The 16,784-nt window shown below is 55.3% G+C and overlaps 1 protein-coding gene across 1 annotated transcript in view; it reads right to left on the reverse strand.

The window, feature by feature from the left end:
- Positions 1 to 2,328: 2,328 nt before the first annotated feature.
- The window catches only part of MLXIPL (MLX interacting protein like), a gene marked incomplete at its 5' end in the record, with an annotated part of 60,101 nt that continues 45,645 nt past the window's right edge, over positions 2,329 to 16,784 (reverse strand). The window contains 7 exons of the mRNA XM_084650640.1: positions 2,329 to 4,124; positions 5,066 to 5,195; positions 8,656 to 8,779; positions 10,093 to 10,220; positions 10,716 to 10,835; positions 11,100 to 11,212; positions 13,094 to 13,268. Coding sequence (XP_084506766.1) covers positions 4,003 to 4,124; positions 5,066 to 5,195; positions 8,656 to 8,779; positions 10,093 to 10,220; positions 10,716 to 10,835; positions 11,100 to 11,212; positions 13,094 to 13,268 — 912 coding nt within the window. The 3' untranslated portion in view covers positions 2,329 to 4,002. The remainder of the gene's footprint in view (positions 4,125 to 5,065; positions 5,196 to 8,655; positions 8,780 to 10,092; positions 10,221 to 10,715; positions 10,836 to 11,099; positions 11,213 to 13,093; positions 13,269 to 16,784) is intronic.

The following is a 16,784-nucleotide window of genomic DNA, read 5'->3' on the forward strand; positions in this document are numbered from 1 at the left end:
GTAACTATGCAAAGCGTGGGCCATTAATGCTGGCTTAGGATCTTGATGACTGCCATTGACTAGGACAATTGGTTGTGAATGGGTTTATTTACCTGCAAGCCTTCCTGTGTACCTGACATGTGTAATGAAGAGTGAGGTCCACATGATATTGGAATCCATCTTAAACCTAGTGCTTTTCCATTTAGAAGGAGGGGTGGGAACCCAGAGAGACCAAGGATTCCTGCCTTGTGCCAAAGCTATAAAGGGGGTGGAGCAGGACAAAGCGGTCCCAGTCATGAAAAAGCCCCTGCTTTTCACCTAAGATGCCTGCTGGAACTAACAAGGACTGTACCAGGGGAAAGGATTAGGCCCAGACTAGGAAGGAGTCTGGTCTGTGAAAGAAATTGGAAAATCTCTGAGGGTGAGATTTACCTGTATTCAGTTTCTTAATGTAGACGCAAAAAGAAAAGGAGTACTTGTGGCACCTTAAAGACTAACCAATATATTTGAGCATAAGCTTTCGTGAGCTACAGCTCACTTCATCGGATGTAGACGCTTACACTTGCGTGTTTTTGCTTTATTTTGCTTCGTGACTTACTTTGTTCTGTCTGTTATCATTTGAAACCACTTAAATCCTACTTTTTATACTTAATAAAATCACTTTTGTTTATTAACAAACCCAGAGTAAGTGATTAATACCTGGGGGAGCAAACAGCTGTGCATATCTCTCTATCAGTGTTATAGAGGGTGGACAATTCATGAGTTTACCCTGAATAAGCTTTATACAGAGTAAAACAGATTTATTTGGGGTTTGGATCCTACTGGGAACTGGGTGTCTGGGTACTGGAGATAGGTAACCTGCTGAGTGGTTTTCAATTAAAGCCTGCAGCTTTGGGGACGTGGTTCAGATCTGGGTCTGTGTTGCAACAGGGTAGCGTGTCTTGCTCAACAAGGCAGGATTCTGGAGAGTCCCCAGCCATCAGGGAAAATGGGTTCAGAGGTAATTTCATTATGTCAGGTGACAGTCCCACGCGGGGTCTCTGTGACCGAGCCCATCACACCCACCCCGGGCTGTTCTCAGGAGACGCCATGGGGAAACACCAACCCTGTAGGCAGCAATGCCAAGCAAGGGGAGCTCTGGGGGCTCCAGCACATGGGTGGTGAGTGTGGGAAGGAGGCATGGGGAGGAAAAGGCACAGTCCAGGAAGGAGGGTGCAGGGGTGCATCACTACTGGCAGAAATGGCTCTGGTCTGGTGAGTGGCTTCCCTATCCTACTGCCCCGCGTGTGGCCTGCGTCCCTGGCTCCTCCTCTCCCAGAGCTATTATTATTCCCTGTAGTTGGACTTTCTCCTAATTTGTGATTCTTTTGCACCTTATATAATATGGGAGCATTTCCCCTGCTTCTTACATAGGTTGTGGCTCTAGCTCTTGGACCAGCAGGTCATATGCAGGCACCGTGTGCCCTTGTTGCCAAGAAAGCCAGTGGCATTTTGGGATGTATAAATAGGGGCATTGCCAGTAGATCGAGGGATGTGATCGTTCCCCTCTATTCGACACTGGTGAGGCCTCATCTGGAGTACTGTGTCCAGTTTTGGGCCCCACATTACAAGAAGGATGTGGAAAAATTGGAAAGAGTCCAGCGGAGGGCAACAAAAATGATTAGGGGACTGGAACACATGACTTATGAGGAGAGGCTGAGGGAACTGGGATTGTTTAGTCTGCGGAAGAGAAGAATGAGGGGGGATTTGATAGCTGCTTTCAACTACCTGAAAGGGGGTTCCAAAGAGGATATGATCTAGACTGTTCTCAGTGGTAGCTGATGACAGAACAAGGAGTAATGGTCTCAAATTGCAGTGGGGGAGATTTAGGTTGGATATTAGGAAAAACTTTTTCACTAGGAGGGTGGCGAAACACTGGAATGTGTTACCTAGGGAGGTGGTGGAATCTCCTTCCTTAGAAGTTTTTAAAGGTCAGGCTTGACAAAGCCCTGGCTGGGATGATTTAGTTGGTGTTGGTCCTGCTTTGAGCAGGGGGTTGGACTAGATGACCTCCTGAGGTCCCTTCCAACCCTGATATTCTATGATTCTATGACAGCAGATGGAGACACCTGCATAGTCATAAGCACCTGAAATCTGCCTGGGGCTGGTGCAGGGTTACTCTGCACGCTCCTTTGCAAATCATCTATTCACAGTATGTTCCACTTGGAGTATTACAGAGCCCAGGGAAAAGAGGAATCCTTTGTTGCGGGCTTTTGGCAGCAGGAGCCCCGTTGCTCAGTTCTGTGTATTTTTCCAGAGGCAGCAACAGGGTGAGAAATGCTGAAAAACTTAAGAAACACACCACCAAAATGGGAAGGAACAAAGTCTCTTTATCACAAAGGATCTGCCATTGCTTACAGAGCCAGGGCACGCAGCATGGGATATAGGAACAGGACATTCCTTTGGCAACATGACATCAAACAACATTCATGGGAAAACTCCTGCATCCTAGAACATCCTAAAATTAAAAGACAAAGAACCTTTGCTTGGGAAACACCCATGAAGGGGAAATCCAGCAGCTGCCTTTGAGCTACTGTTCCAGACATGAGAGACAAGAAGACACGTTGCTCACATTACAGGAAAAGGAGCGAAAGAGCAACAAAATGCAGCAGGAGACAACTGAGCAGCCCAATTAGTCAGCTTAGCACAACAACAATATGACCAAGAGCTTTCTGTTGATTTGTACAGTATTCTCCACTCCAGAAGCCAGCTTCTGAGTTCAAATTGGACTGAAAGGGAGGTGGGGATTGACCAGATGTGACCAGAACCACCACTGCTTAGAATTTAACACCCACCAGCCAGAGTCGCTCAGACCTAGTGTGGACATGGGAGCTATTAACAATGGGCCGGAGACTAAAGCAAACACACACAGACTCTGGATAGAGTTGGTTATCCAGAGTCTAGGCCCTCCCATACTGAATGGAAGCAGCCATATTTGTGAAGATAAGGCTTGGGCAATGAGAGATGCTGACCTTCTCATGGGGCATCCTCCATGGAACCACAAAGAACTTCATGCACTAGCCTCATCATCAGCAACTCTCCAGGGGCCCTTCCATCCCTAGGGCCAGTGGGGGATGAGGCACTAGCATCTTGCTGCTGAGGTGGGCTTTTCTGCAGCTCTTGTGGTCTCTCTGTCCCTTGATCTCTGGGGATGCAGTACCAGGTTCCATTGCTTGCTTCAGAAGGCGAGGCTTCAGGAAGACTGAAGGCCCAAATCTTTCTCCTCAGGAACCAGAGGCAGCCGAGTAATTCCCTCCCATGGTCAGTGGTTGCTGCCTCTAGAGCTGAGCAGTGAGTAGGGGAAGGTGCTCTCCTCTCAGTGGGCACCCTGGGCTCCTCTGAGCTCCTTGGGGCCCTGCTCTCACTGGTCATCATCATAGCTTGTCGCTCCAAAACTGCAGCCAAGACCTGGTGTTCTCACTAATCTCAAACAGTTCCTTGGGAGTATAGGATGTTGCCAGGGCACTCCATCAGGCAGTGTTCAAATGTTTGCCTAAGCTCTCCACGTTCACATCTGGGGTCGTCCCTCAGCTTCCACTTGGTGATAGTCACCAGCCTTTGCCACTCCACCTCTTGTTCAAGTTAGAGTACACCAGTGTTTTTGTTCGAAGTCAGCACCTGGAGGGAGTTGTTGAGAAGGAACCAGGTTCTCCAAGATCGTCAGCATTTCCCATCATTTTGTTACTCTGTAGCCTTGCACGGTGCTATTTTCAGGTAAGGAATTTTCCGAGGGAAAGTTCTTCTGGACGTCAGCATCTTGGGTGGTGGAACGTGTCCATGCAGCAGGTGTCCTGGATCATGCACTGATTTTGTCTCTCCTTTTGCTGATGGCCTCCCGCCGCATGGATGGGGGTGCAGTCCCCGGGAGACAGGATGGCAATGGTGGGACCAAGACTGCAATAGGAGACTCTTGCTGGTGAAGGTGAATGGTTGTTCTGCAGAAATGAAGCATCTTACCATGTGTGAAGGGCCCCTCCCTTGTAACTAGGAGGAGTTGTTGCTGCGGTCTGTCCCCATCACTGCCTGGGTGGCCTGCTCGGGTACACATGCCGGGTCGGTCAGGATGGAGGTGGAAATGCTCAGCTGGCGGAGAGAGCTCAGGACAGCTGCGGAGACCAAACCAAATGGGACAAGTCAGTGTTCTCTGCTGATAGGCTCTGAGCTGCTTCAGGCAGTCTGTCTACTCACCACAGGGCCCGCCATGCCAGCCATCTAGCCCATATTCCAGCTCTCACACTGGCCTGGGCCAACTGCTGCACAGGAAGATCCCTGTTAATGGGCAGCTATGGCATAACCTGTCCCATGGGAGGTGTCCTCCCAACCCCTGGCAGGGCTTAAATCCTGTCCCATGTACTCATGGCTCTTCTCATTATCTGCACCTTTGTCCAATCCCCTAATTGAATCCTGCTAAGCTTGACCTTGGGGAGCTCATGTGGAAGGGAATTCCACAGGCTAATTGTGTGATGTGAAAAATATTGCTCCTCCCTCTGGGTTTGCCATGTGCAGCCTTTCCCTTTGCCCACAGTATGAGACTGGAAAACCATTGATGTCTCTGTGCCATAGCTGCAGACCAGGAGACTGTACATCCAACAAGCCAGTCTTCCCTTCCCATCCTTCCAATCCTGACCTTGCTCCCGGAACCACATCCCAGTGTGGCAGGTCCCTGCTGCTGAACCCCAGCTAGAGTAGAGATTGAACCTCCCTCTGACCAAGCTCAGGAGCCGGAGAACCAGGGCTGAATGGAGCTAGGAAGTGAATCCCTTGCTGACCCCAAGGAAGGGGGGAAGAGCATTGCCAGAGCAGCTTTGGGCAGCCCCAGAGCTGGCCCTGAGAGCACCACGCCTCCAAGACAGCATCCCCCCCTCCATGCAAGCACAGCCCCCTCACATGTCCCCCTCACAGTGCAGTTCTTCTGACCACGGCACTTAGCCGACCTCCCACCCAGCTCAGGCACGAACAGCAGGGGTTGCAAGCTAGGAGCAGATGGCAGGCAGGGCCAGCCCCTGCCTTCTCCAGGGCAGGCAAGGGACAAAGTGGGACTACGTACTGGGCCGAAGTGCTGGGAGGGAGCAATACTGGTCCAGCCAGGCTAGTGATGTCTGGCTGAGGCTGTCCATGCTGGCTGTGGAGACCATGCCATTGAAGGACTCAAACAGAGGCCGGATGATGATGCTGAACTGATGCAAACAGAGCAGTTAAGGACTCCCCATCACAAGGCAGAACTGACTGACCAGCCCTCATGTCCCTCCCTCTGCTGCTGCCCCTTTCCTGCTGACTCCTGGCACTTGGGGAGTGACATGGCAGGCTGCAGAGTTAGTGCCACCCCGTGTGGTGCCAGACCAGGCCAAGGCTCATCTTGGGGGCAGGAACATGAGCTCTAAGCCCACAGCATCCTGCTGGGAACAAGAACAGGTGTCCTGAGACCAACACCGGGGGGGGGGGGGTGAACTACAGGGGATGTGGATACCAAGAGTGGGGTGGGGGGGGTCAGGTGATACCCTGTACCCCATGTTCACCACTTGTGTTCTGATACATTTTGTACAAAACATGCAGTGCAAGGTATCATTTGAAAACTCAGGATCTACTATCGCTGTGCTGTTAAAATGCGTATCGTCATTGTGGAGCGAGGCATGAGATTTTGCTATATGTTTGTTACTGAAAAACACTGTGAGTCTGAAGAATGCCCACAGACTAGGTCCTTCAAAATAACGAAAGGGCTGTAAACAAAGGCCTTGCATGTCATCCCTGAAGACACTTCAAACGTCAAGAACACAGATGGTGTCAGCAAGAAATTTATAATTTACCTGAAAGGGGCTTCAAATCTCATGTACACCAGAGTGATGGTCTGCACCCCAGCTGGGGGTGGGTGTTCCTCACAGAGAGGAGGAGGGTATAAAATAAGACAATGGCTTCCCCATTACCTTTCCTCTCTCACCTCCGCACATGGAAGCCAGATCATTTGAAAGAGGGAGAGGGATCATTGAAGGGCGAAGGGGTCATAGGCACCAACTCCCTGGGTGCTCTGGGGCTGGAGCAGTGACGAGGCAGCCCCTCTACCAGAACCACCCACCCCAGCACCTCCCACCCCCCGCCCGGCCTGTCCCTCAGCGCCTCCCGCTCCCTCCCAGGCCTCCCGGCCTCTCCCTCAGCGCCGCCCGCTCCCTCCCAGGCCTCCCGGCCTCTCCCTCAGCGCCTCCCGCTCCCTCCCAGGCCTCCCGGCCGGCCTGTCCCTCAGCGCCTCCCGCTCCCTCCCAGGCCTCCGGGCCGGCCTGTCCCTCAGCGCCTCCCGCCCGCCCGCCAGCTGGCCTCTCCCTCAGCGCCTCCCGCTCCCTCCCAGGCCTCCCGCCCGCCGGCCGGCCTCTCCCTCAGCGCCGCCCGCCCTCCCAGGCCTCCCGCCCGGCCTGTCCCTCAACGCCTCCCGCTCCCTCCCAGGCCTCCCGCCCTCTCCCTCAGCGCCTCCCGCCCTCCCAGGCCTCCCGCCCGCCGCGGATCAGCTGTTGGGCGGCGTCAGACTCCGCAGGCGCTGGCGGGAAGCAAGCGCAGCAGCGTCGGGGGCGGGTGGCACTGGGCACAGGCGGCAACTTTTTTCTGCGCCAGTGGGTGCTCGCCCTGCCCCCGCCCCAACTCCCCCCCCCGCGGTCCCTATTGGACCCCTCCCCCAATCCCCGCCCCGGCCCCGCCTCCTCCCCCGAGCCTGCCGCGTTCCTCCTCCCAGGCGTGCCGCGCGCTCGGGGGAGGGGGCAGAGGTGAGCTGGGCGGGGGGGGAGCTCAGCACCCACCAATTTTTCCCCCGGGTGCTCCAGCCCCCGAGCACCCACGGAGTCGGCGCCCAGGGAACTGGGTGGGGTGAGGGCAGGGAGCGATGGGGCGGGCCAGAGGCGGGAAGGAGCCTTGGGGGAAGGATTAGGAGGGGGGCTGGGCGGAGCCAGGGAGAGCACCCCCCGCAGATTAGAAAGTGGGCGCCCCTGGCAGGATTGTCCCGGGCTGAGAGGAAACAGCCTGTGACATGTGTCGCAGTTTACGGTGGGACAAGCGGGTTTGCTTTTAGCTCTCTTGGCAGGGCCGGACTAAGGCAGGGGCTTTTAGGGGCCGCGGCTCAGAGCTGCGGCCTGCGGGGGCCCCGCAGGCAGATGCGGCCGCTGCTTCTTCCATTCGGCCCGCGGGAAGTCGGCGCGCTGGCTGCAGCCGCGAGCACCCACTCATCGCTACGTCCCTGCGGCCCCTAAGCGAGGGGCGTCCGGGGAGTCTCTGCGCGCTGCCCCCGCCGCCAGCACTGGCTCCGCAGCTCCCACTGGCCTGGTACCGCAGCCAAGGGGAGCTGCGTGGGGCGCCAGCGGGCACGGGCAGCGGGCACTGTGCAGAGTGGCCTGGCCCCCCCTGCAAAGGGACCAGACATGCCGGACATCTCGGGGAGCAGAGCAGCGCGGAGCCCGGACGGGCAGGGATCCTGCCTTAGCCCTGCTGCAATGCTGACCAGGAGCTGCCCAAACTAAGCGCCTCCCGGCCAGAGCCTAGATCCCACACCCCATCCTGCAGCCCAACCTCCTACCCCAGCCTGGAACCCCCGCCTGCACCCAAACTCCCTCCCAGAACCTGCACCATGAGCCTCCTGCTGAACCCCAACCCCCATCCCATCCCTGGCTCCACTCCAGAGCCCACCCCCATTCGAGCTGCACCCCCTCCTGCACCCCAACCCCCTGCCCCAGCCCTGAGCCCACTCCCCCACTCCAAACCCCCAGGGGCCCCACAAAATCTAATAGCCCCGGGCCCACAGGAGGATTAATCCAGTCCTGACTATTAGCTTACATTGGTCAAGGGGGTCTTGAGCAGTGCGAGATGCACATTTCTGAGGTGCAACGCTGGGGCTGGGGGATTTGCGGATGTCATCCTATATACAGTTAATGAGTGGCTGTGAGAGCATTCATGTAATTTGCTGGGTGTGCCTTCACATGCTTTTGGCTGTGTGAGTAGAGCCTGGATGGGCTGCTTTTCATCAGCAGAGCAGTGTAAGAGACACCCTGGGCTGGAGCAGTAAGGGCCTCATCCTCCCTGATTGAACTAACCTTGTTATCCCTAGCCTGATTCTTGCTTGCATATTTACACCTGCCTCTGGGAATTTCCACTACATGCATCCGACGAAGAGGGTATTCACCCACGAAAGCTTATGCTCCAATACGTCTGTTAGTCTATAAGGTGCCACAGGACTCTGCAGCTTTTAAGGGGACACTGCTGTTCAAAAGTCCAGCTTGGACCCTAGGTGATGTCACTGGGGCTGCAGAGGGGATCTGGAGACTAGCATAGGGGAGTGGGCTTCAAAGTCTTGAAAACCTCCAGCTGGCTCCAGGGAGCAGGCTGATACCTGTGGTCCCAGTGCGTGGGGTGCATGAGCGGGGCATAGAAGCCAGGGACTCAGAGCCATTTTCTAACACCCAGACTCTAGCAGGCACAGGGAACACAGGGCCCTGGTGTCTCCCCTCTAGAAGTGATGGAAGAGGGGAGGAGCTGTGAGGGGTCTGCCTCCAGGAGGCTGTCACCATGGTAACATCTTTGGCCCTCCTCAGCACCCTAAGAAGCTGCAGTGACCCCACATGTTTGGGCAGGGGGCAGCGGGGTGGGGCGCCCATCTCCAAAGGATACAACCCAGAACTTCCAGTTCTTCAGCGTGCAGGAGCGGACGTACTCGTCAAACATGTCACGCATCTGGTCGAAGCGCTGGCGGGTGATGGGCACTCCTGTAGCAGGCAGCTGCTGCTGGCACAGGCTGCAGGGGCACAAGAAGATGGTGCCTGTCTGCCTCGGTTGACAGGCCCACACACAGAGAGATTGGCACTGGGGAGAACAGTCAACGTCCCGCCCCCAGGCCTAGCTCTCCAGCCACCCTCACCCCCTGCTGTGCTCCAGCCTCGTCCAGGAAGGATGCTGTGGCAGGGAGCGATTGACTGGCACCGTGCCCTAGGCATGGCCGAGCTGATCACCAGCGATTAGCAATTCCATGGCTGATGGTCACCTGGGGAAAGCCCCACTTCTGAGATGTGTCAGCAAGAAGTGGTGGTGGGCAGCACCCCCATTCCTGTGGCAGCAGGCGGCTCCTGCCCACCTCCCCGTGCACTTTCTCCCGCTGAGGGCTGCCCCATACTGATGGCCATGCCAGGCTCTCTAAGAGGTGCCAGGCTCCTGGTGCCACCCTCCACCTGGCCATGGGGGACAGGGCTATGGGGGTGGGGAGAGGGGGCTAATGCTTGCATCCGGGTGAAGCTGGCTGGGGCCCACCCATTGCTCCCCTTCCTGTACCTGCCTGTGCACAGCATCCTGCTCTCATCCTGCCCCTGGTACCTGGGGCCCACTGGGGTGGGCTGGTCAGGCTCCTCGGTTCCCCTCGGGGGGGGGTGATCCTTCCCAAGGCCCCTGTGTGTGGGCTCCAGGTTCTGCCCCTCTCTGGAAGGGCTGGCTCCCAGGGCCGTAGCAGAGGCAGCACCAAGCCCATTTCCTGCAGCCCCAGCCTCCCAGCATGACTACGTGGGGCATTTACAATAAAACCGGAGCGAATGAATTGTGGAGAGAGGAGCTGGGGTTGTATGGGGAGCTGTGCCCACACAGGCTAATCCACCCCGCATTGGCACCATGGCAGGTTGAGTGCTTCAGGGAAGGGGGCAGTGCACCTTGGCTCCATTAATAATAACCCTGCATTGCTGGGGCACTCTCCATCTCCGGGCCCCAAAATGCATTACAAACATAGTGGGAAACCTCCTCCCACATGACTGATGTGCCACCTTTTCTGGGGTGGAACACAGCAGCTGCTGATAGCACACACAGCACAGCAACACTGCACCGTCAGCTTCACAGGAAGGGCCCCCTTTTAGATGTGACATCTCATTCAGCAGACAGCAGCCTAGTACCCCTTTGCATCATGCTAGGGGATTAAGTTCAGCACTGACAAGGGAAGAGCACCCCCGATTGAGTGGTCACCCTTTGCAGCACACTCCTTGTCTGCTCCCCTCCCCAGCTTGGCTCCGTGCCCGTCTCTGCCCTTCCCGTCCCTTGGCCTGGCTCCCCTCCCTTCTCCCCCTATCCTACTTGATGGTTGTGTTGAGCTCCTCGATCTGCTCCCGCAACCGCTGCGTCTCATCCTGCAGGGCAGCCCTCTCCTGCTGCAACTTGTAGATGTACTCTGCTGTCTTCTGCAGCGTGGTGGCCTTGCTGACCTGAGGGGCCAGATGTGGGGGCTGAGTGACGCTGATCTCCTGTGGCTGTCTCTCAGCCCCCTCCCACCGCTCTGCCTCCCAGGAGGAAGGAGCTGCCCAGCAGGGTGCTGGGCCTTTCAGGGTTTTGGAGAGACATGGCCTCGCTCAGCCACCCCTACAGGGTCTCCGAGACCTAGGTGGTTGGACAGCACAGAAAGCCCCATTCCATGATGGGAGGGCCAAGGGACAGTCTATAGCTGGGGAAAGGTGCTGAGGGGAGCGGTTGGCTGGGGGCCTAGAGCTGCAGGGACACACAAGAGCTGCCTGGCCAGGGCAAAGCTGAATCACTGATGCAGCCCGAGCCTGGCACTCCCACTCCCAGCTCTGGGGACTCTCCTGGGGGTCTGGGGCACCGCAATTATGAGAGGTTTGGTACTTTGGGCACTGGGTGTCCCCTGGGGAGCTGCCAGTCCTGCCCTCAGTGCCCACTTTGGGGTTTGCTCCCCTCTCACTCACCTTGATGCTAGGCTGGGCACTCAAGGTGCTCACCAGCCCGTGGAGGGTGTCAAAGCCCAGCTTGATGTTGAAGCGTCTCTTCTGCTCGGCGGAGATGTGCGTGATGCGGCGGCTCTCTGTCTGCAGGGCAGGGGCAGAATCAGGCACCCCAAGGGGTGTGGGGGAGACCCCCAGAACCCCCAACCTGAGCCAAGGCCAGGACAGACCCATAGATGTTGCAACAGGGGGAGCGGGTGCGATGTGATGGGAGCACAAGGGATGTGAAGCAGGGCAATCTGGAGCCCTGAAGGGGCTGGGAGGAGAGGGCTGTGCCTGTCGGATGGGCAGAGAGGAGACACCCCCAGGGAGGGGCTGTCCCCCTGGGAGCCCTGGACTGTTGCGTACCTTGCTGGACTCCGGCCTGCCCTGGCTGGGGGTGGAATGATGCGGTGAGATCCTGGCAGTCAGCACTCCGACTGGCACCGGGGAGACTCGTCCAGGCTTCGGCCAGTCACTGGCTGGAAGATAAAACGAGACTGTTGGGCGGGGCTGAGTGGGCAGTGCCTACTGGCTCCAGGACCTGCCCCAGTGCAGGGGCTGAGATGGGGGCATGACTGCCTAGGCTGGGTCCTGCGAGCCTCCCGCACAGGCAGGCTCAGGGTCCCGTCCCACTGCGCAACAGAGACAGAAGGACAGGTGCCCTGGAGCAGACCGAGAGCCCCACTGGTGCAGCAGCCCGGCACTGACTGACCAATGCCAGGGGCTTCAGGGAAAGGGATCACCTCCCCATAATGCACCACACTGAGCAAGGTGGAGCTGGGGATGGGAGGCATTGCTTCCTGACCACGCAGTGATAGAGCAGTCTGTGCCCTGAAGCAAGGAGATGATGGCCCTTGACACTGATCCCAGACATTGTCCCTGCCAATCCTAGCCTCACTCAAGTCACAGTCTAATCACTGCTGAATCTCACAAAGCCATGCGCCTCCATAATGTCCTGCAGCAGTGAGTCCCACAGATTATACACTGCATCCAAAGAAAGGAGTCATTCTATCCATTCTATGGTGCCTCCTAGGTTCACCATGAGTCCCCGTGTTCCCATATTGGGGTGTGTGTGAATTCATTCCTCTCTCCATACCTCTGTCGAAGCTCCCTGTGCTCCTTTCTGATCCCAACAGGCCTTGTCTTTGACATGCTAACAGCACCGTATCCATCGGTAGTGCTTTCCATCAGAGGAACCTCAGTGCTTTTACCGACTCTTCTCAATCCCACCAGGAGGCAGGCATGAGCTATTCTCATTAGACAAGTTAAGTGATTTGCCCAAGTTCACACAGCAGGTCAGTAGCAGAGCCGGGAGAGATCCTACAAGCTCTGATGCTAACCAGTAGTGGTGCCCCTAGTACTTTTCATTGCCCCTTTCTGTTCTCGCTGTGATGGGTGATCCATTGTGGGCACAGGAACCCAGCAGGGGTGGGAGTGGGAAGATCACCACGAATTTCAGAGCTGCTTGAAAAATGCCTGTTATGTTCCCTGAGAAATTTTGAACTTTTGCGGGGTTTTTCCCCCAAAACTTTCAGCAAAAAATGTGGATTTTCAAAGAAAACCTGAAACCACCTAAAAAGGTTTGTTTTAAAAAATAACATTTCAGGCAAACGTTTTTGGTTTTTGAAAACTAAACATTGAATTACTTTTTCCAAAAAAACATACATTTTAACTCAAGTTGATATTTTTTGAAAGAATAGTGATTTCTTTTTTTTTTTTCCATTGTAAAAGCAGAACCTTTCAAGCAGAAGGAAGAGTTACTGCAAACATTTTCCATTTGGTGAAAGGCATATTTTTGCAGAAAAAATATTGAGAAAAAGACTCCAACCAGCTGCCCTGGGTTGCCCTGTTGGCGACCGACCCTCCAGCATTTTGCACCAGTTCCCCCTGGAACTGCCCACTGACCTTGCATGCAGTTGCCCACCAGGACCCTGTCAACTAAGTCAAGCTGATTCAAGTTGTCTGCATGGTTCTGCCACTCTAGGACAGCAGTATGGCAGCAAGGCTGGCTCTGGTGTCGTGTCCCTGGTGTGGCTCTGTGTCCTGGCTTTTCTGGGTCTCTCTTTTCTCACCTGCCTGCCTAGTCTCTGTTAACCCCAATCTCTCTGTATTGTCAACACCCACCCATCCATCTCCTGGGTTAATAAACAGAACTGAGGGGTGGGGTGGATCTTCAAGAGGATCTCAGGGGGGCAGCACCAGCAACCTGCTCAGCTCTGACTCTGGCGATACAGGAGGGAGCCTTCTTCAGCTGGATTTCCCCCACTGAAAGTTTGCTGAGCCTGCATGACCTGCATGACAGGGGTGTTTGCTCTTTCTGGTAATCAAAGAGAAGTTGTCAAAGACGCCGCACTGCTCACCACAGGCCGAAGGGGGGGAGAGCTGCTCCGTCTTGGGGACGAGCAGGGATCCCGGCTGTGCCACAGCCAGTATGATGGGGACAGACTGGGAAGGGCTGGAGCCAGGAGACAGCCCTGGACTCAGCTGGGCCATGCGGGGCAGGAAGTCAGAGGGGACTTCGGCAAGGCCCCCTTCCTGCGAAGAGAGAAGCCAGAGAGAAGGAGTTTGCACTTTGGGCTCCCTGGCTGAAAGTCTCAGGCCTGCGACCCACAAGGCCAAGGGCAAAAAGGGGCCAGGGCTTTTCCCCAACCAGCACACAGGAGACAGTCTTTGAAGTACCTACAGCAGCTTGACTCTTGTAGATAAGGAGAGCTGGTCACTGCCCGTGAGGCTCATGGTCAAACTAGACCTACTCCATGAAGGGGATGGCGAGAAGGAAGGGCCCCCAACCCCTCACAAGGTTACAGCAACATGGCATGAGCCCTGGGGCTCCCAGGGACTGGACAAAGATCAGGCCTTGAGAACCCCATGGTCGGAAAGCTGACTGTGTGGTGGGCTGGTGGTTGGGCACTGCATAACTGGTGCTGCTGGGGGAGCCCTCTCCAGGGGAGCAGCGCCATGTGAGACGGCCCCCATGGGCGGCCAAGGGACCCTTTGTCAGCCCTGAGCCAGGCAGGGGGAAATGGGATTTTCTTTAACCTGAGGAAATGCTCTCCACTTGGAAATACAGGGCATAAAATACCATCCTGAGTGCCCCCCGAGCTCTGCCAGTGCCCCTCACTCCTGGGCTGGTACACCGCGGGTTTGTCCAGTCCCCAGTGCCCCCCAAGCTCTGCTGATACCCCTCGCTCCTGCCCTGACACACCCCATGCTTGTCCATCCCCAATGTCCCCCCAGCTCTGTCAATGCCCCTCACTCTTGCCCTGACCCACCCCCTGCTTGTCCAGCCCCAATTCCCCCCAGCTCCACCAATGCCCCTCGCTCCTGCCCTGATGGTGTCACCGGGCACTTTGGTTTCCTCGATCATGGAATCCTGTTGTGAGAAGAAGGGCTGCTGAGCAGAGATGGGGGTCCACCTGTCTTGGAAGGGGAAGAGTGTCTTCAGATGCAGACTGGCTAAACTAGTGAGGGGGCTTTAAACTAGGTCCAACAGGGTTAGCAGACAAAAGCCCACAAGTAAATCTAGAACAAAGAGACTTGGGTGAAGCATCTGAATCTGGGGGGGAACATGGGAAATCACAGCATGGACAAAGGAGAGACCAGAGGGAATATAGAGGGGAAATGTACTAAACATGTCCATTGTCTGTATACTAATGCAAGAAGTATGGGGAATAAACAGGAAGAACTAGAAATACTAGTGAGTAATCATAAATAGAACAGAACTGGCATCACAGAAACTTGGTGGCATTAGTCACATGACTGAAATACTGGTATAGAAGGGTACAGTTTGTTCAGGAAGGCCAGGCAGGAGAGGAGTAGTTGCCTTGTATATCAAAGATATCTACACTTGCCCTGAGACTGAGACAACAGTGGGAGGCAGACCTGTTGAAAGTCTCCGAGAAAGGATAAAAGGGGTAAAAAACAAGGGTGATGTCATGGTAAGGAGTCTACCTGGAAGAAGAGGTGTATGACACTGTTTTTTAGACAACTAATAAAATCATCCAAAGCACAGGACTTGGTGGTGATGGGGGACTTCAGCTACTCAGATATCTGTTGGGAAAATAACACAGCAGGGCACAGATTATCCAATGGGTTCTTGGGATGCATTGGAGACAACTTTTTATTAGAGAAGGTGGAGAAAGCGACTAGGGGAGAGGCTGTTCTGGATTTGATTCTGACAAACAAGGAGGAACTAGCTGAGAATCTGAAGGTGGAAGGTAGCTTGGGTGAAGGTGACCATAAAATGACAGAGTTTGTGGTTCTAAGGCAGAGGTGGGCAAACTACGGCCCGTGGGCCACATCCGGCCCACGGAACCCTCCTGCCCAGTTCCTGAGCTCCTGGCCCCGGAGGCTCGCCCCCGGCCCCTCCCCCGCTGTCCCCCCTCCCCCACAGCCTCAGCGCACTGTGCTGCCAGTGCGATGCTCTGGGCGGGGGGGCTGTGAGCTCCTGGGGCAGCGCAGCTGCAGAGCCTGGCCTGACCCGGTCTCTGTGCCATGCAGCGCAGCTGCCTGACCCAGTCTCTGGGCTGTGCAGTGCGTGGCTGGCTGCAGCTGGGTACCGCGGCTGCCTGTCCTGGTGCAGCCACATCACCAGCCACCGGTGCTCCAGGCAGCATGGTAAGGGCGCAGGGAGTGGGGGAGGGGAGTTGGCTAGGGGGCAGGGGAGTTCGGGGTGGTGGTCAGGGGGCGGGGGTGTGAATAGGGGTCAGGGCTGTCAGAGGGCGGGGAACAGGGTGGTTGAATGGGGGCACGAGTCCTGGGGGTGGCAGTAAGGAAGGAGGGGGGTGTTGGATGGGGCAGTCAGGGGCGGAGGTTCCAGGGACGGTCAAGGAGAAGGGGTGGTTGGATGGGGCAGGGGTCCTGGGGGGCAGTCAGAAAGGAGAGGGGAGTTGGATGGGGCGGCAGGGGGCAGTTAGGGGTGGGGGGGTCTGGGGGCAGTCAGGGGACAGAGAGTGGGGGGTGGATGGGGCAGGGGTCCCTGGGGGGCCGTCAGGGAACAGGGGAGTTGGATGGGGCAGGAGTCCCAGGGGGCCGTCAGAGGACAAGAAGCACAGGGGGTCGGATAGGGGGCGGGGGCCAGGCCATGCCTGGCTGTTTGGAGAGGCACAGCCTCTCCTAACCGGCACTCCATACAATTTCAAAAAAAGAAAAGGAGTACTTGTGGCACCTTAGCGACTAACCAATTTATTTGAGCATAAGCTTTCGTGAGCTACAGCTCACTTCATCAGATACATTCAGTGGAAAATGAATGATGAAATCATTAGTTAGTCTCTAAGGTGCCACAAGTACTCCTTTTCTTTTTGCGAATACAGACTAACACGGCTGCTACTCTGAAACCATACAATTTCAGAAACCCGATGTGGCCCTCAGGCCAAAAAGTTTGCCCGTCCCTGTTCTAAGGAATGGTAGGAGGGAGAACAGCTGAATAAAGACAATGGACTTCAAGAAGGCAGACTTTACCAGACTCAGAGAACTGGTAGGTAAGATCCCATGGGAAGCCAGTCTAAGAGAAAAAAGAGTTCAAGAGAGTTCGCCGTTTTTCAAAGGGACATCATTAAGGTCACAAGAGCAAACTATTCCACTGCGTAGGAAAGATAGGAAGTATGATTAAGAGGCCACCCTGGCTTAACCAGGAGATCTGCAATGACCTGAAACTCAAAAAAGTGTCATACAAGAAGTGGAAACTCGGTAAAATTACAAAGGATGAATATAAACAAACAACACAAGCATATAGGGACAACATTATAAAGGCCAAGAAACAAAATAAGACTAAACTAGCTAGGGATATAAAGGGTAACAGGAAAGTATTTTACAAATACATGAGAAGCAACAGGAAGACCAGGGACAGGGTAGGCCCTTTATTAAATGAGGAAGGAAAGACAATAACAGAAAATGCAGCATTGGTTGAAGCGTTAAATGCCTTTTTATTTATAATGCATCCGATGAAGTGAGCTGTAGCTCACGAAAGCTTACGCTCAAATAAATTTGTTAGTCTCTAAGGTGCCACAAGTCCTCCTTTTCTTTTTGCGGATACAGACTAATATGGCTACT

The sequence above is a fragment of the Lepidochelys olivacea genome, assembly GCF_965140295.1.
Source record: "Lepidochelys olivacea isolate rLepOli2 genome assembly, chromosome: 17".
NCBI lineage: Eukaryota > Metazoa > Chordata > Testudines > Cheloniidae > Lepidochelys > Lepidochelys olivacea.